Source organism: Macrobrachium nipponense, chromosome 1 (genome assembly GCF_015104395.2).
Source record: "Macrobrachium nipponense isolate FS-2020 chromosome 1, ASM1510439v2, whole genome shotgun sequence".
Taxonomy (NCBI): domain Eukaryota; kingdom Metazoa; phylum Arthropoda; class Malacostraca; order Decapoda; family Palaemonidae; genus Macrobrachium; species Macrobrachium nipponense.
Window position 1 is genome coordinate 34,750,474 of NC_087200.1, and position 20,639 is coordinate 34,771,112.

Consider the following 20,639-nt stretch of genomic DNA (forward strand, 5'->3'; position numbering starts at 1 on the left):
TATGTTGAAATTGCAATATGTTGTGATAAATACTGGTATTTGACTCAAGAAATAGTTCCATCCATAAATTGTCTTTTAAACATAAACTGTGTAGGTGTTTCTTCCATTCAGTAATGTAAATTTTTCCAGAGTGTCATTGAGAATGGGGCTGTCGTTGATTTGGGAAACTGGACAAAGAAATATGATTGTCCAGCTCAAGTGATTTTCCAAGAAATTCTCAGGTTTCCTGAATATAAGGTAAGATAACTTTTCTTAAAGTTCTAGTACTGTAAATAGTAAAGCTGTGAAACTATGTAAATAAGTCACCCAGACTAGTTAACACTAGTCTTTTAAAAGCAAAATGAATTTTCTCATGCAAACTTATAATATCTCTACTTTTCATTTTACTGCACATATAGGAAATCCTAGACCCATCAGTGTCTTGTTTAACATAGAAAAGAAAGGCAGCAATTGGTCGCTCTATACATGTTCACTTGTATTTCTGTTCATCATTAACTAATCATTTATTTCAAATCACCATTTACATGGGAAATCATGTGCTTCAACCTCAAAATAAGTTCAATTGGACTTTTAGTATCCATCTGACATCTCCTGGGATTAGGATTTGTACTTATCCCCATGTTCAAGAGAAACAGGAAGGTGTATTCAGGATTGAATCTTAAATGCAGTAAAATTAGAAGAATGCAATTCGAAAGAACTCAGGAAATTGTTGTAATTGAAGTGTTGAAAACTCCAAAAATCCATGGCTTGTGAATAATAAGAGAGGACTAAGGTGGTGAAGATACAGAATCTGTGAATCCTGAATTTCTTTGTAAGTGGTACCTCCTATCCCACAGCTACCACTGGTCCTTTGAAGTCTTAAACTGCATGAACAAATCTTTGCTAGGCCCAGACTCTTCACTTGCACTCCCTTCCTATCTTCCAGCAGAAGCACTAATAATTAATCGTTCCATCTCAATAATGAGGCCACTATGCTGCTTCATTATCACAGTTGATTTCATAGGATCATATCCTTTCATATGTTCAAGTACGTGCTTTTTATCTTTGATGATTGTCAACACAGTTGTACGACTGAATTCCAACATGTAGCTGATGTTTGACAGTATTTTACCCTTTTTGGATTGTTTTATTGTCAACTTTGGAGGTGGCTTTTCTTCATAGCACTGCCACCAGAAGTCTGCCTTATGCTTGGGAGCCATAATGCAATGGGAAAAAAAAAAAGTTTCCAAAAAAGCAAGTCTGCCTTACACTTCACATAATGCAATAAAAAAAATGCCCAAAAAGCAGCACAAAGGAGAGAGGGAATGAAAGGTGGATAGTGAGCGAGTGACTGACACCATCTTCCCTGTATTCCTCCACAAGACAATGGTATTCTTCCATTCCATGCGCAAACCAGTTCCATGCAAAGTTTGAATTCAAGAATTTTTTAAATAAATTTAATGGAGATTGTTAGATGTAACCATAAAATGTAGGTTGAGAGCGGTGTAGATCAAGATCCTACTGTAAACTAAAATGCTTATAACTGCATATTTTTAATAGTTCAAACAACAAATATTGTGCCCCCACCCCCCTGTATTTATAAGTTTCACATTTCCATGTTTCATTTTGTTGCAGATTGCCCACGTGGGTAATTTCACTAATTCACAATTTTTCTCATAGAGCAGTATTCACCAATTACTGTACTATTTTAATTTTATTTTCATGACAAATACATTTTTATGATAAAAGAATTATTTGATAATTTTTGAATAATAACATTAAACAGCAAATTATCCATAGTAAAATGCTAAATTAAAATCCCACAAAATCACAAAACAGCTTACCCAGTGGTATATAAACACAGTTTCTCTCTCTCTCTTCTCTCTCTCTCTCTCTCTCTCTCTCTCTCTCTCTCTCTCTCTCTCTCTCTCTCTCTCTCTCTTAAAGGTAATGTAAGATGTATTTAAAATGATATTACTGTAGTGTTAAGGGTCTCTGGATGATAGAGCAAACTGTACTGTATCTGAATTATTTGATAATTATTTTCCAGTTTGCAATTATTGAAATACGTACAAAGATGTGTAATTAGTATATAGCATGGAAAAATATGAAAAAATAAATGACAAAGTATCATCACAATTATCTTTAAAAATGAAATACGGTACAATAAATCAGACAAAGCAAAAAAATATGGCAACAATACCTCCATCATCTATTGGGAAATTTCTGAATTTGTTTATTTTCGAGTTTGTTTTATGGTAAAGCAATTGATATTATTAAAGGATATGTTTATGTAAAGCAGTGCATATTAAAGGGATATGTACAGTACAGTATAGTGTTAACATACACGAAAGGGAGAGAGAGCAAGATAAATTCGTTCCTTTTATCAATTTCCCCCTTCAGCAGATCTTCAAAGAAAAGTATGTTAGCTAACAATTCCTCCTCATTTTCCTGATATGGCTGCTGCACAGAGCTGTACGTATTTTGTAAATGAATAATTTATAATAAAAAAGGGTAAAAAAGGGATGTACTATACTAATTGCGTACTGTACTGTAATATTAATGTATAAACACAGCAAAATACAGTAATCAAAGTATATTTTTGTCTTTTAAAAAATGTTCATCACAAATTCTTTACATTCTGAGAATCAGCTGATCAACACATTACTAAAAGAATTAATTTAGGAAATAAATTAGTGGCTAAAAGAAAGTAATATATTAATGGAATCATTATTTTTAATTTTTTACATAAAAGTTTGATAAAGTAATTCATATTCATTAAAAGAGAGAGAGAGAGAGAGAGAGAGAGAGAGAGATATTACATTGTCACAGAAAAAGTTTTTGCTACGAGAATTATGCATAAGAATTTTTTAATACATTTTTGGGAGGTGGTGAGGACTAAACACAAAATGACGTAATCCAAGAACTTACTGTAATATAATTTTTTTTTCATTAAGTGTATTTGTACATATTCATAAAAATACCAACATGACGTACGTACAGCATTCTTTTTAGGCATATCCCATCTTTTTAAACCACCGTATACTTCCGCGTATAAGACGACCTTTAGGTAAGACGAGGTAAAAAATCATAAACAAATTTTCATGAATTTATCTGATGTCTGTAGTATAGGACAACTTCTAAATTACAAAACCAAAATGATCTTGGAGAAAATAGATTATTTGCAAAAAATTAAGTAGTACAACTATGTTTATAGTAATGATGACTTAAATAAAGGTTGTTTTGCCTGTTGTATCCAATTACAGTATTACTATTATCATATTGTTACTGTATTACAAAATATAAAGATTGTCATATACATCAGTTTGTATTTGATATTGTTTACATTCTCAAAATCTCGGCTGATTGAGTACTAGTATTATCGACATCTTTCATTGCCATTATCTGTTAGAAGAGATATAATTCGGAGATACCTTTTTTTCGTAAATTAACAAAGTTGTTGAAAACTTGCGCATACTACTTTGTTATAAGCATTAGGTGCCATTTCTCTAGTTCAGAACATCAGCCTAGGCTATAACCTGCAGCTTTAATTTACTATGTTCTTTCTTGAGATCTCCATTGCATGAGGGATGAACAAAAATGTATCTTATTTTTACTTATGGAAGCCACCATTGAGAATTAGCAGGGTTTAACAATTTTAATGGAGCTCTTAATAAATGCTCAATAGTTACAGTAAATGATGTCAGCAATCGGCTATTTCTCAATTTGGTTGTTTATGCCAATACATGTTTACAATAATCGCTTCATCCAGAATTCTAAATAGTACTGGAATTTTTTAGTGGAGGATGGAGGAGTATCATTAGTATTACAGTCAACTGTAATCATATTATATGAACAGAGCGATGATGCACCATTTGCATTTTGGTTTTGTTTTTCAGCCTTAAAATAATCAGCTGATTGCATTTTACTAATATCATCACTGTCTATAGTTGCTGAATGGAATGTAACTCAGAGATACATTCCTTTGGTAAATTATCAAAGCTGGGTTTAACAAAGCCAATTCTATTTGTTTTTCATATAGACGGTTGCCCACAAGGGAAACTATTGTTTTGCTTACGTTTTGTCGCCGTTCCCAAACAGCCGCTAATAATAATGACAATACAATAATGAACGATAATTATCGTACTGCATTCATACACAGTCATCGTTCATATGGCTGAATTGTTTGAAGCAGTTACAATTTTGAATTACAAACAGCTTTGCCTGCTGCCTCACTTGGTATTCACTGCGTTTGTCATAAAAGTACAGGGGAATGTGAAAATATAGTGTCATTAAATAATTTTAAAAATGCCATGGGCGGTACCGAAGATGATTTGTATGATACTGACGACGGAGCTGAAGTCGACTCGCCAGAACCAGACTGGAATCCCTAAGATGGTGGTACATGTGATCAATCTTGTGATATGTATCAGAGACTTTTAATGAAAAATGAATATTATTTTATCATAAATGTTATTACTACTGTAATTACACTACCATTGAAATTTCTCAAAGGCTACCGAAAGATTAAGGTTGCTGTCAGCGCAACCGCAATTTGATGTTTACATTTTCTCAGCTGAGATCGCATAGATAAGTTTCTTTCATTGATTTTGAATTATTCCTTAAATAGGCTATTTGTTATGAAGATATGCTAATAATATATATGGTAAAAATGGTTTTATTATTTTTATTATAATTTTATTTCATAAAGTGAACCTTTATGTACGTTGGTGGTTAGGTTACAACACTGAGGTTAAGACTACCCTACAGATACACATCTTGGAATTCAAGGTTTGTTCTTTATTATTGCAGTATAAGACAACCCCCAAATTTTAGGGGAGAATTTTAGGATTTAAAGGTTGTCTTATACGTGGAAATGTACGGTAATCATGTATTTTAGATATGCTTTAATATAATAGTACTATCCTAAAATACATATCTATATAGTAAATATTTAAAAAAACATCTTACAACATGGGAAAATATCAATACTGTATGTAAAATGTAAGCCCAGTGCATTACAGCATGCGCAGAACAGTGCCGTAGGCCAAAGAAACGTGAATGTCAGCATGATAGAGGATAGTAAGAGTAGCAATTGTTGGCTGCTATTTAATTTTGCAACATTACTTAGAAATGATATTAGGGTATTCTGGGATGATAGTTTTAGGTATATTTCTGTTTATACTGTCAAGTTTGGCAATGACAGGCAATCCCCGGTTATCGGCGGTGGTTCCCTTCTTGGCGGGGTGCTGATAAGTGAAAACTGTCATTAACTGAAACTCAGCCATGACTATTATCAGTACCTTATGGCGCTGATTACCAAAACTTTGCCTGCTATGACTCCATAAATTGGCGATTTTATGGCACTAACAAAAAAAAACAAAAAAACAAAAAACAAAAAAAAAAAAAAACTTTAGTTCACGAGGCGTATTTAATTCATATATCGACTTAAAAACACACGTAGAAAAATGACAAATTACCTTCGGGAGTTTGGCAGGAGTGTAAATGAGTTAAGTGATTTGGTGGCAGAGTTACGAGAGGTATTTGGACAAGAGTTAGAGGGGGTAGGTGAGATAGTGAATGGGATTTGGGAGGATGGTAGTGAGGGAGATGGTAAATGGGAGTTCTGACTGGAAGTTGGGTCTGGGAGAAGTTGAAAGCGGTGTAACTGAGAGTGTGTATGAGGGCCCCCAAACAAGATCCAGGGGACCTGCGTCGAGCATCCATGGGTGTTGCGGAAAGCTATTTAGTGTGGGTGTTGTGAGTGAAAGGAGGTGTCAAATGTAATGGGGGAGGAAATATTGAGGAGTTATGGAGTTCCATTTGACAACGTCTGTGTGTGTGCGTCTGTGAGAGAGAGAGAGAGAGAGAGAAATTGGTGGTTGGATGGTTAACGATTGGATTGGCTGTTGGAGAGTTCTGGGTCGTCTGGTGGTCTGTTAGTGTTGGAGTTCTGTGTTTGGTTAGTTTTGAGTTAGTCTTTAGTGAGAAGCTGTGACAGCCAGTAGTGTTAGCAGGAGTCTGTTGAAGGCATTTTAGTCAGATAAGTTGTGTTGTTGTTGGTTGTTGTTGTGATTTCTTGGTGTTGTAGTGGGTGTGTGTGTTGCCTTTTTTGTTGTGTTTTTGTGTTAGTGATTGGTTGTGCAGTGGTCTTTTGTTGTGGTTACATTCCTTGGTGGTTGTTGTTGTGTTCCTTGTTGGTTTGTTGCTGTTGTTGAGTTGTGGTTGTGTCCTTGTTTGTTGTTTGAGTTGGGGTTGTGGTGTGGTCCGTGGGTGTGTGTTGAGTTGTGGTTCCTTTTGGTTGTGTGTTGTTGTTGGGTGGGTTGTGGTGTTTGTCTCAGCGACATCGACAGCGGATAGCCTGGAGTATCTGGAGTGGTTGGGTAAGGACATGTGTTTTGAGAGTTTTTTGTTTTTTGTGTTTGTGTTTTTCTTTAGTTTTGCAGAGTCCGTAGTGTGAAGAAGAAAGTGTGACTGAGGGTGAGTTGGGCAGCTAGAGTGATTGGGTTTATGTTGGGGGAATTTGCTTGCTTGTTTTTTTTAGCTTGTGATCCTGCCACAATAGTCAGAATGCAATGAACCTCCAAAATACTGATATGTCATAGTCAGAATGCACTGAACCTCCAAAATTGGCTTATATTTATAAATTACTAAATTATATTGTATATGTAGTATACAGTATACTGAAGGCTAGGCTACTGTATTTGTATATATACGATATATGTACCGCAATATCATCATCATCATCGTATACGCGAGGCTAACTTGTTAAATGTTATTCAATTTCTCTTTGCACTGAATTATCGTAAGCCAATGTGCATTGAACCAAGAGAATTAGCTGTAATTAATAATTACTATGCCATATATGTATAAAGTATGCTGTGTAGTGTAAGCTAGGCTACCCTATATGTAAAGATGGTACTGATTACCCTAGTGTAGGCTAGGCTAGTATAATATTCTTACGGAAAATTAACACGGCCCGACTTACGTCCTAATAGATTTGTGACTGGTTGGTCATAATTAACCCTCTTACGCCGATTGGACGTATTAAACGTCGAGTCAAAATGTCTCCCGTATGCCGATTGGACGTATCATACGTCGGCTCAAAAAAGGTTTTTTTTAAAAAAAAAATTCGCGGAAAAATACTATAGGGCCTACCAGCCGAAAACTTTTGTATCACGCGCCTTGGGGGATGCTGGGAGTTCACGGATCAAGGCGTTGTTTTGTTTACAATCGCTACGCAGGCGCGCAAGCGCGAATTTCTTTCTTATCGCACTAAAAGTATCAGTGACACATCTCGGAAATTATTTCGTCACTTTGACATAATTTTTGCACCATTTTAAATTATCCTTTACATGAAGTATTATATATGAAAATGTGCGCAAATTCATGTAAAATACAACAAAAAAATACTCATGATTGTAGCTTTTATCAGTTTTGAAATATTTTCATATAAATAACGATAAGTGCAAAAATTTCAACCTTCGGTCAACTTTGACTCTACAGAAATTGGTCGAGAAACGCAATTGTAAGCTAAAATTCTATATTATAGTAATACTCAATCATTTGCCTTCATTTTTGCAACAAATTGGACTTCTCTAGCACAATATTTCGATTTATGGTGAATTTATGAAAAAACTTTTTCCTTACGTTCGTGCGATAACTCTTCCGATAAATTTTTTTGTGCGATTGTCTTAATGTTGCACCCTTTTTAAATTTGCCGTTACATAAAGTTTTATATATGGAAATGTGCGCAATTTCATGCACAATACAACAAAAAACAACCCATGGTTGTAGCTTTTATCAGTTTTTGAAATATTTTCATATAAATAACGTTAAGTGCAAAAATTTCAACTTTCGGTCAACTTTTGACTTCTACCGAAATGGTCGAAAAACGCCAATTGTAATGCTAAAACTCTTATATTCTAGTAATATTCAATCATTTTTACCTTCATTTTGCAATGACTTGGAAGTCTCTAGCACCAATGTTTCGATTTATGGTGAATTTATGAAAAAAAAAAAACATTACGTTCGCGCGGTAACTCTTCCGAAAAATCAGAAATTTTTTTGCGATTGTCGAAATGTTTGCACCATTTAAAATTAGCTGTTACATAAAAGTTTTATATATGAAAATGTGCGCAATTTTCATGTAGAATACAACTAAAAATGATTGAAGGTTGTAGCTTTTCTCTTTTTTCGAAATATTTGCATATAAATCACGATAAATAGAAAAAAAAACACGTTCGGTCAAATTTGACTCTACCGAAATAGTTGGAAAAACGCAATTGTAAGCTAAAACTCTTACGGCCTAGTAATATTCCGTCATTTTTTCTTAATTTTGAAACAAATTTGAAGTCTCTAAAAACAATATTGTGATTTATGGTGAATTTTGAAAAATATACCTTCACTCGCGCGCCGATTTCGGCGCCACAAAGTCTCGAAATACGTACATCGCATTATCCTAATATTTGCTCCTTTTCATATTAGCCTTTTTATAGAGTTTAATATATCAAAATGTGCGCAAATTCATGAAGAATACAATAAAAAATAATGAAGGTTGTAGCTTTTTTTCCATCTTCGAAATATGTGCATATAAACAAAAATAAATATATATATTAAAATTTCGACATTCGGTCAAATTTAACTCGTCCGAAACTGGTCGATCTGTAATTCTAATCTAAAAAACTCTTACAGTATCATAATATCCCAATCATTTGTCTTTAATTTTGAAAAACAAATTGGAAGTTCTCTAGAAACATTATTTAGAATTACGGTGAGAATTTTTGAAAATAACATTTTTTACGTCCGCGCGTTACGAATTCTTACATCATTTTGTGATAATATTTTTCCAGTGTTGCTTTTATTGTTTTACTATGTATTATATATCAAAAGGATTGCAATGTTTAGTGTACAATACAACGAAAAAAAAAAAAGTAACTCGTTAGCTTTGACCGTTTTTTTTGCACAGCGTGATTTGAATACAATTATCTATGATTTTTTTTTTTTTCGCTACCATATATCGCATTATTTACATATGATAATGATATTATTTTTCATTTCTGATGATTGCATACTAAACTTCAGGCAATGAAATAAAAAAATGAGCCAAAAATGAACTCTTAATCTTCAAAACTAAGCGCACTGTGATTTTTGAAAAAATTATTTTTCCGGTTCCGCGCTCACTCAAAACCGGCGCCTGCATACAGAGAGGTTTGTTTTTAGGGCTTCGGCGGTAAGAGGGGTTAATTGTGGTAAGTAAGTCCCAGACTACTACCTGTAAATGTAAAAATATATCAGTACTATTACCTCCTTAACGTTCATTTGTAAACATAACTCTTGGGTAAATTTTTTTTACTATCTTACAATGGTTGAAATGTAAGCAAAAAGACTGTTGTTATCGGATTGGTTGTCATAGCAATTCAGCTGTTTCTGGCTGTATGCATTTTCCCAAACAAGTACAGTGGTACCTCGACATACGAAAGTCCCAGCTTACGAAAAATTCAAGTTACGAAAGCAAATACAAAGATTTTTTCAGCTCTACATACAAAAATAATTCAGGTTGCGAAAGGTTGTTGCTGTAAAGCCCCGAGATTCACCCGGACCACCGAGAACAATTTTAAAACTCGCGCGCCCGCCAGCTGAGTAGCCACTCCGCCCACCATATCCTGCTCTCCTATTGGTCAGCAATCTTCTCCCATCGTGTTCTACATAAAGGTGTCCTTCGGCCACTCGGTAGCAGCATCATTATCGTAAGCACGCGGAATTTGTTCATTCATATATGATTTTTCATTTGTAACGTAAATTCGTGTTAGTGATTCGTTTGTACTACTTTATTACGTGTGTGAGAACTAATTAGTATACTACATAACTTAATTACGTACAGACATTACAGACCTTACATCTTGTTCTGGGTGCCCAGGTCCCTCGGTGTGAGGCACCTCTAATGTCTACCAGAGAGTTGCTAGTATATCTTCGGTATATTTTGCATCTTCCAATCTTGGATGGTCTGGGATGCAGTTTAGATATTTGTCGAGCATTTATTTCTGTTAAACACATCTACGCTCACTCCTGTTATATTCCTCAGATGAGCTGGCAACGCATTGAAATAGACACTGCATTATTGATGCTGGTGCATAGTGGATTAATGTCCTGTGTTGCTTTCCTTATTCTTCCTGGTATAGTTTTGGGCACTATTAATTATCATGTAGCGTTCTCTTCTCCTTTCTAGACAATATAATTTTTAAGGATTGTAGTCTTTCCCAGTAGTCAAGGTCCTTACTTCTATTCTAGCTGTAAAGGACCTTTGTACACTCCCTATTTGTGCAATATCCTTTTGAAAGTGTGGGTACCATATCATATTGCAATATTCAAGTGGACTACGAACATATGTTTTATAAAGCTAATCATGTGTTCAGCTTTTCTTGTTTGAAGTGCCGTAACAACATTCCCATTTTGCTTTACATTTTGTTTTGCCAATAGAATTGCTATTTGATCGTTGCTTAACATGTTTCCTATTCATCATCACACCAAGGTCTTTAACTGCTTCCTTATTTGTGATTGTCTCATTATTAGGTCCCCTATATGCATATAGCTTTCCTTCTCTGTCTCCATAGTTTATTGATTCAAATTTATCAGAGTTAAATACCATCCTATTACCTCTGCCCAATCATATACTTTGTTAAGGTCTCTTTGTAGCGCGTTCCTATTTTTCTTCATCACAAGTAATTTCTCTACTTATTCTTGTGTCATCGGCTAAAACTACTCGCTACCGAGTCCTTAACATTACTGTCTATGTCTGCAATCATAATAACAAACAGTAATGCAGCTAACACCGTACCTTGTGGCACACCTGATATTACCTTAGCTTCATCCTATTTCTCATTGTTTGTAATAACTATCTGTTGTTTTCTGTTGTGTAAAAATTCTTTTAACCATCTTCCTACTTTATCCACTATATTTATGGTTTTCTAATTTTTAAATCTACGTATATAAATATTATGGTTCTACCTTGTCAAAAGCTTTTGCAAAGTCTAGATAAACCACATCTGTTTCATTTCGCTTTTTTCATATTTTTGTATATGTTCTCACGGTGGACTAACAGTTGGCTTTGTGTACTTTTTCCGGGTATGAAACCATGTTGTCCTATAGTTAAACAGATTATTTTTTTTATTTTTTATTAAATGTTTCATAATATTTTTCTTCATTACCCTTTCATACACTTTCATAATATGTGATGTTAGACTCACAGGCCTATAATTACTTGCCTCTAGTCTTGATCCACTTTTGAATGTATGGGTAATATATGCTAATTTGTACTAATCATAAATCATGCCTGTATCTACACTTTGTCTTAATAATATTGCAAGTGGCTTTGCAATAGAATGAACTACTTTCTTTAACAAAATAGCAGAAACTCCATCAGGCCCTGCTGCAGCTCCATTTTTAATACCATTAATAGCCTGCACAATATCAGCTTCATTAATATCTATGTCAGCTAAATATTCACTATTTTCGTCCCTTACTTCTATATCATTATCTTCATTATCTATTCTAGGGGTGAATTCTCTCTCATATCGTTCTGCCAATATGTTGCAAATTTCCTTTTTTTCATTCGTTAATCTCCCTTCAATTCTTAGAGGGCCTATTTCTATTCTTCTTTTATTCATCTTTTTCGTGTATGAGTATAATAGTTTATGGCTCTATAAATCACTGATTGCCGATAACCAGGGACTGCCTGTATTTCTGTTTTTAACAGAGCAACTAACATAGACATTCACACACAGTAGAAATATTGCAGAAATAATGGGTTTTCCATAATTTCTCTGAAACCTGATGGATATCCTGAAACCAAAAGAGGAAGAAAGGATCCTTTGCCCAGTTAGGGCCTTGAAATATTACTTAGATGACAAAAATCAGGACCATCCAGTAATCTTTTGTGCTCGTTCAAGATCGTTTTCGTGTTGTTTCTAAGAATACCCATTCATTCTAACTTCGAGATCTCATTACCAAGGCACACACTCGGATCTGAGAGGACAGTCTGCCTTCCTTTAAAGTGAAAGCCATTGACATCAGAGTAGTTGCCACCATGTATGCTTTCAGGCACAATAGTACAGTCAATTTACTGTAGAAAGTGTAAGTGTATTTCCGATTCACACTATTTAAGATAAGATATGGTCTATAAGAATTCCAGTACCCTGGGACTATTATCAGTGGCTGGCATGGTATTGGCAGGGAAGTAGCATAGGATGCATTCCTTTTATCCTTTCCTCTTCGCCTTGATGTAGGGTGGCAAGTCATTGGGGACCTTGGCGGTACCATGTACCTGGAGTGCCCACCACTTATTAGTGGATTGGTGGTGGTTTTTATTTCACAGTGGGTGACAGCATTGTGTGGTTGGTACGTCTGTGCAGGGCAAGTTTTTTTAAACTTTGCAAGCCATCAGACTTTTCCTTTGCTGCAAAGTCCCCATTGACCTGCCATGTGATTGGAATCTATAACCATGTAATTACTTGGTAAATATATATATATATACAACTTTATTTCATAATAAAAACATCATATTTATTCATATATATTAGTTCCTCGTTGAACAAGTGGTTTACGCACTTGCCTACCGATTCAGTAGTCTCGAGTTCAATTCCCCGCTCTACCAACGTGGAATTAGAGGAATTTGTTTCTGGTGATTAGCAGTTAATTTCTCGATATAATGTACTTCGGAGTCCACAAAAAGATGTAGGTCCCATTGCTAGGTAAAAAACTGATTCGTAGCCACGTAAAAATATCTAATCTTTTGGGCCAGTCTAGGAGGGAGTTAGTCAGCTCAGTGGTCTGGTTAAACTAAGATATACTTTTTTATTCATATTAATTTAAACAATGTAATACGTGTTCATCACTCAGCATAAGTAACAGACACCTTGACATGTAAGATACAGAGATCCACATAGATTTTTTAGACTCCCAAGACTCTTTTTTTGGGGCTTATTTTGTTGTTTTGGTGTTGTGATAAAGTAGACCAGGTTCTTTCTCCAAACAATCCTGGTGGATTTTACAGTACTTATTATCTGCAGTAGAAATGATAAAAGAGTATATCATGAATAGAGAAATTCAATTTTCAGCAACTAAATATATGCTTTTACACAGATATTGGACTTATTTTCCTAAAATGTTTATTGTACATGCTAAATTATGCTTGCTATATAGAAATCATTTGTAAAAAATCCTTTGGTTTACATCTTTGAGTTGAGACTTTGTACTGTCAGGTTTAACTATTTAATAATAATGAAAATATAGTTATTATAGAGTTGTCATAATACAAACAGTAATGATGATAATTCATTACTTCAGCCTATCGCATGTTATAAGCTTAACATTCATGTTCCCTTTTACAGCTTACAAAAAAATACAAAAATGGACCGAAATCAAGACTGTAAGGATTCTGAGAAAGGATTTGAAGGCTATGAATGACATAACGTGCATTCGAGGATTTATTGTCACAGTACCAGAAGATAGCCATCATCAGAACCATGTCATTGGTCTTGTAAGTATTTTAAAAAACTGGGTTTGTTCATATACGGAACAAACCTTTGGTGTTAACAATAGGAGAAAACCTTCTGGTGCCAGCTGGAAAACTGGTAAAAACAATAAAAAATTATATATGCAAGGAATTTGGTATCTGGCATCTATAGCATAGATGAGGTGGAGGATGGCCTTGGAGAGTGGATGTTCGCTCTTGCTCTCCTCCTGTTATTCCTTTTCCTGCTTTCTTGTGTTTATGGTGTGTGTGTGTGTTTTGGGGTTCATTATGGACTCCTCCATCAGATCTAAGAAGTCTTGTGAGAGTTAACACGTGTCTCGGCCTTCCAGGGTTCCCATACTCAAGCTTCCATTTTGACACCCCTATACAACTTGCAGTAGGCGTCATTATAATTTTTGTAATATAACCAATCCATGCCCGGAGTGCTGCTCCTAGTTTGTTGTACATTGGAAGAACTTCTACAAGAAGGATGAGCATCGTAGGAAGTCAACGCGTCCATCTTGGGAAGGAATCCCTCCTGCTCAAGTGAAATTGCTTCCCTTGCCCCCTTCTTGCCAAGACTTTTTGTTTTTTTCCTTTTGCTACCTCATCCATTGGTGCCCTTTCTCTTTCCTTTTTTCCTGTTGTTTGCCTTGGAAGCATCAAGAGTTGCTCAGGGTGACAGTTTGTTTTAATTGCTGCTATGTACAGGGGGGGGGGGAGAAAGTGGATGCTGGATTTATTAAAAGCTATATGGGAAGAGGAAGTAATGCCAAGGGACTGGGAGAAGAGTCTTATGGTATACAGTGGTCCCCCCGTATTCGCGGGAGATGCGTACCAGACCTCCCTGCCCCCATGAATAGTTAAAACCCGTGAATAGTTGGAACCCCTATAAAAATGGTTAAAACCTCCTATTTTGGTACTTAAAACTCAAGAAAAACCCACAACAAATTTTCATACCTGGTTTTTTTAATAGTTTTATCACAAAAAGTGCATTTTATGATTATATTAATAAAAAAAAACCAGGAATTTCTGGATATTTCTCATAGAAAAATACTGTGAATAGGTGAATTTTCTGCGAATAATGCAGGGAAACGTTCCAGAGAGAAATCCGTGAATGTGTGAGTCTGCGAATCAGGAGAACACTAATACAGAGGGTCCACTGTGTGTATACAGTCAAACCCCCCGTATTTTCGCAGATTTCTCTCTGGAACATACCTCCATTATTTTTGCAGGAAATTCACCTATTTGCAGCATTTTACCATGAGAAAGTAAATCCACAAATTCCTGTTTATTTTTTTTTATCAAATATTATTGTGATAAAAATATTGAAAAAACCAGGTACAAGCAGTCCCCTGGGTTACGACAGGGGTCCGTCCCTTGAGACGCGTTACAAGTCGAAAAAAATCGGTCGTAAGCAGAACATTGTAAAAAATCCTAAGAACCTTACTTTAATGCGGCTTTGGGTGCTTTGAAAACTATGTAAACTGCATTCTTATTGCATTTTTCATCCCTAAAACCTTCCAAAATTGATTATTTTGCATTTTTTATGTCATATTTCTTGTGCCAGATGAGCATTGTAGGCTTCGTAACCCTGGAAATAATGTCTGATGAATATAATTGAGAAGCGCCTTAACCTCGGAACGTCGTAAGCCGAACCCGTCGTAACCCGGGGACTGCCTGTATAAACATTATTAGTGTGTTTTTTCTTGAGTTTTAACTATCAAAATAGGTAGTTATAAGCATTTTAATAGGGGTTTCAACTATTCATGGATTCTAGCTATTTGGGGGGGGGGGGGGGGGTGTCTGGTACCAATCCCCCCAAATATGGGGGGAACACTGTACAAGCAGAAGGGAGGTGTCATGGATTGTGGTAACTACAGGGGAATTAAACTAACAGAGCATGGATTGAAAGTTTCAGGGAAGATACTGGATGAGAGATTAAGAGAGATTGTAAATACGTATTAGGAAACAGCAGTATGGATTCATGAGAGGAAAACGGAAAAGGGATGGTAGATGCCATCTTCATAGTAAGACAGATACAGGGAGAAAAAAACTAGATGGGAAAACCAGAGCTCTTTGTGCATTTATAGACCTAAAGAAAGCATAAGACAGAATCCCAAGAAAAGTGATGTTTTGGTGTTTGAGGAAGAGGAAAATCCCAGAAAAGTTGGTTAGGCTGGTCGAGCAAAAAAGTAATGAGAGCAGTTGGGGAAACAAAACTTTGAAGTTAGTGTTGGATTACCCCAGGAGTCAGCATTAAGCCCATTTTTGTTTGTGTTGGTCAGTTGATGTGTCCAAGTGAAGAGATCAGGTATGAAGAGCTGTGGGAGTAATTGTACACTGATGAGTTGGTGATTACTGCTGAAATGAGGACCTACAGAGAAGGGTTGGAGAGTTGCAGGAGTCTTTAGAGAGGAGTGGCTTTAAAGGTGAAATGTGAGTAAACAGAGGTTTTGGTGAGCAGTATGGTAGGTAGAGACAGAATAGTAATACAGGCAGTCCCCAGTTATTGGCGGGGGTTGCATTCTCTGGGTGCTCAGAAGTGAAAACCGCCATTAACTGAAACTCAACTATTTAAGGTGTTTGTGGCGCTGAGTTTTGGTAAATGGCGCCTTGTTTAGGTATGTTATGGTGCCATAACTTTATTATCGGCACTTAAGGCGCCAATAACTGAAACTCAGCCCATTATGGCGCCATAAAACCAGATCACCATTAACTGAAGAGTGCTGATAGCCAGGAACTGCCTGTACAAGAAAGAAGAGGCTCTATTATAAAATAGGTAGAAAAGTTTAAATACTTACGATCTGCGTTAAGCCAAGAGGGAGGGTGTGAGGCTAATGTTGACAGTAGGATAAAAAAAAAAAAAAAAAAACCGGGGGGGGTGGGGGGGGGAAGTGGAGAGAGGTAGCGGAGTATATAGTATGTGATAAAAAAATGCCAATCAAGCTAAAAGTCAAGATCTATAGCACAGTGATAAGAGCTGTGTTAATGTATGGGTTGACGGCAAGCATACGCTGACAGAAACTGCAAGTAAAAAAAATAAAAAATAAACACAAATAATAATAATCAAACACAACATCCACACAAGCAAACAAATTTTAAAGAATAAAAATGAAAAAAACTATCAATTACTTCAGACTAATTCAAGCCTACTACATTGCCAGCTAAGACCTATTGTGCATTTCAGGGCTGTGTCCAATTGATTTTTGTCGATAAAATCTTACCAAAGCATCGCATATGGATCGTTTTTGGAAATAGCTATTTGAAGCCAGCCTAATTGCCAACAATATATGTTGATGTCTAATGTTGATAATTAGGGCCCTTATCAGAGTAAATCAAAGAAATTCAACGGGAAACTTGGCTAAATGTAGCAGGCTCATAGACAGAGGGTAGCAAAAATCATTACTGAGGGCCCTCCCACTCATTGATACTGTAGTATGACGTACTAGACTAGACACCCCGCCCATATACTTCATGAATGAAGACTCAGATGTTGGTAGTACTAGTAATATAGTAGTATGTACTATATGGAATTTATATATTGTTTCAAACATATAAGTAGTTACAAATGAGATATTTGTGTGATTACTGTTCCATGGCTAAATCATATGTTTCCTTTAACTTGAAATATGCACCAAGTCTTACTCTCTGTGAAAACCATTGTTACCTTAGATTTTCAAGGATATGTAACAAATTATCGTTCAGATACCCACGAAATTTGCCACATAGTCAGGGGGCCTCTGGACAAAGACCAGTGTATAGCCAATGAATAAAAATACATCATATAACATACGTACTTAGGTTTTCGTATGCTCACGGCCATGTAAAGTATTGATAATCATGTTATTATGATAATGATAATCACAGTAATATTCATCACAGTTAACTACAATCATCATCATTATTCTTCATCATACTTTGACATCAGGGAAGAGGATCATAGAATATGTATAAATACATATCCTGTATACATACACACATAGACAGTTTTATGGTACATACATAGTGCACCTACAAAAAATTTTGTACTGGGTGTTTTGAAATTAGAGCCCCCCCCTCCCCCCTCTACGGCTGAAAGTTCCAACTTTTTACAGCAGCTTTAATTCAAAACTTTGCTGGTGACACTTCTAACCATTGAGTAGATAACAGTTTTGCCCACTCGTGGGAGAATAGGGATGAAGAATAACGAAGCAGAATGTCATTTCCTGCAGTTATCGAGTAAACAGCAGTGATGGCGATAGCTTATTCATTATTTGCCGGTTATTTAACTGGATTTCAGTGGTGTATATTCCCACAGTAATGCATACATATTTAGCCGTCAATGGAATCTCAGGATGAGTTTTTTCTTTTTTGGTTATTATCAAGTTGATTCATCAATTAATCTCTTATTTACCCTTGCGAACTGATGATAATAGTCCAGCCCTAAATTAATCTCATATTTTACACCATTCCTTTTTATGCTAAACTTTGCACTATGTTTTTTTTGTTTTTTTACTGGGGTCCTCATTACTTGTAAACCTTCAGTATATATTGTTTTGCCTTAACTATCAAATTCTTGAATGATGTTTTCGAGTTTAAATATTTGCCAAACTGTTTATTGACTAGAGTAATTTTTTTAATGTTTCATTCATTCTTTTAGGCTAAAAGCTAGGGCAATTTTTTGGACCCCCCCCCCCCACCCCCCCCCATTTCCCTTTTTTTGTGGCCTAGGCTTCTTGCAAGTTGTACATAGCAAACAAGTTTATGTGCTAGGTGAAATTCAGTACTGTATAGTCAAACCTGATCCTCAGATGGTCACAATAACAGATAGCTGGTTGCAAAATATATCTGCATAATGAACTTCCCATTGAAGGGTTTTATTTTAAAATACTAAGGATATTTATATTAAGCAATTGCTCAGTATATTATGCTTCTACAAATTATTGTACTAATTTTTGTATTAAATTTCTAGGGTGTTGGTGTATGGCGGGAGCTCAACCCTCAGCTTCTAAATTGGATACAGTCAATGGTGGGTCAAGGACTTACGAGTGTTGCTAAAATGAGAAAGAGTTTACGTCACCTTGTTAAGGAGAATTTTCCCAATGTTGATACAAATAACACCCACTTCTATCCTCCAGCAAAAACAATAGCTTATTACATGCATCTAGTTAGAATGCGTCTTCTTGGCACCAAAGATGATCCCAAAGATCTAGAGCCTCAAAAAGGAAGATTTAGGAAAGAAAAAGATGAGGAACTGTGCGATTATTTTCTTCTACCAACGAGGAAGTCCCTTACACCATTTGATGAAAAAGAGTTATTTCTGAAGTAACTGAGGTCATTCAGGAATTTGAAGACATGCAAGACCAAACATGATACTGATGATTCCTCTCTGCCTATTGCCCAGCCAGTGGTCTTAGCATCAAACCCCTGCCAAATCTTTGCAGACGGTAGCAGAAGAACTTTCGAAAAATTTACTTTACAGATGCAGAGTTACTCGTTTAGTGTCAGAAATATATCGCCTTACAGAAAGCCCATAGTGAAGTTGAACAGGCATTTACAAATTTGAAAAAAAGACTTGCAAAATGGACCAACCAAAAAAAATTATGGCCAATGTTGGAAAAAAAAAAAAAAAAACCCTAACTATCAAAAGAGGAGGGTTGAAAGGATTGAAGTCAAATGTGAAAAGGTGGTTGACCTCAAACCACCAACTATAAGACAAGTGACTTATCCCTCAAAGAGAAGAAAGAGAGATATAGAATTACAAAGTTATCCTAACATGGACTTTAGATCAGATGAAAACACTGTGCAACGTGAGGTTGCTGCTGTGAAACTAGAACTTACAGATGATGGCAGTGTTCTTAATATCACAGAATATCTATAAGAAAGCCATATACTGTATGTATATAGAAACTGATGTATATTATGTACATATGTTTTGTGATTACTTATACAGTGAAATGAAAATGAAATATTAAGACAGTTTTATGCACCATCAAGTGTCCTATTTTGTATGAAATGTATGAACTTTTCTGTAGTAATAATTTTTAATTATATTAATGATTGTTAGTTGGGTAACGAACCACCAATTCATCATATACTATTTTAGTGCATGTTCAAGACTGCACGTAATTAGATATCGGTTTGTACCTTTAATATGATTTCTAGAAATATCCCATGTGATTTATGTATTTTTAGATTGGATTGCTGTTGTGTCAATGTGACTCCAAGACACCTAATTAAATAGAAGTACTATATTGGCATATGAAATTGCTCCATTTCCATGGAAGATTTTTAGCAGTGAAAATTCTTTTGAAAAAATCTGTTCTGATTTTATCAGGTAATATCCATTTTCTTACCATTTTTATAGTTTCTTTGATAAATTTTCCATTTCAGTACAACATATTTTAAAACTTAAAAAAATATTGTTTCTGCCTCTTTAAAATTTACTGTTTCACAATTGACAAAGTTATGAAAAGAATTGTGATCAGTAGTGTGAAATATGTAATGCATACAATGGCAGTTGACAAGTCAATAACAAATAAATATTCTTTGGATTTTTTCTTTCTAATGGTTAACCTGTTTGAATTCACGAGGACCAGTGACATGAATCACTAGGCTTAACTCCTGGACTATGTATAGTCACATTTAACTAAAATAACCTTTTTTTGTGCTTACAATGCAGCAAAGGTAATTGGAAAGTTGAAGGCCTAGGGAAATTAAATGAATAGAGAAACCTCTAAATCTCGACACTATTTAGTTGTTGGTGACCCCTCAACTATTTTTACAACTTGGTAACATGAATTGAATGGAATGAAATATGAGGTTTAGGCTTGAAGTCAAGTACTGGAATTCAAGAGATAATTCAGCGCTATAAGGAATTTAGTCGAGATGAATATTTATGGTGATGAATTTATAAATTAAACAAATAAAAGAGTGTGCAAACGAGTAAAAAAAAATTATATATTACATACTTATATAAATGTGTATACTATGTATACTTACACTTACAGTGGTGTACCTCGTTTGTCGAACGTTTCTCCAGTTGAACTTTGCATTTTTTTAACTAAATTTTCAAGAAAATTTTCTTTCCTTTGTCGAATAAATGCTTGTACTTCAGACTGACCTTTTATATTGTTTATACTTGTATTCAATGGCCTACTGCATC

At 35.3% G+C, this 20,639-nt stretch overlaps 1 protein-coding gene across 1 annotated transcript in view; it reads left to right on the forward strand.

Moving 5' to 3' along the window:
• Positions 1-18,782, forward strand: part of LOC135219225 (uncharacterized) — a 111,079-nt gene extending 92,297 nt beyond the window's left edge. The window contains exons 3-5 of the mRNA XM_064255810.1: positions 130-237; positions 13,368-13,516; positions 18,447-18,782. Of these exons, the coding sequence (XP_064111880.1) occupies positions 130-237; positions 13,368-13,409 (150 nt within the window). The 3' untranslated portion in view covers positions 13,410-13,516; positions 18,447-18,782. The remainder of the gene's footprint in view (positions 1-129; positions 238-13,367; positions 13,517-18,446) is intronic.
• Positions 18,783-20,639: the final 1,857 nt, after the last annotated feature.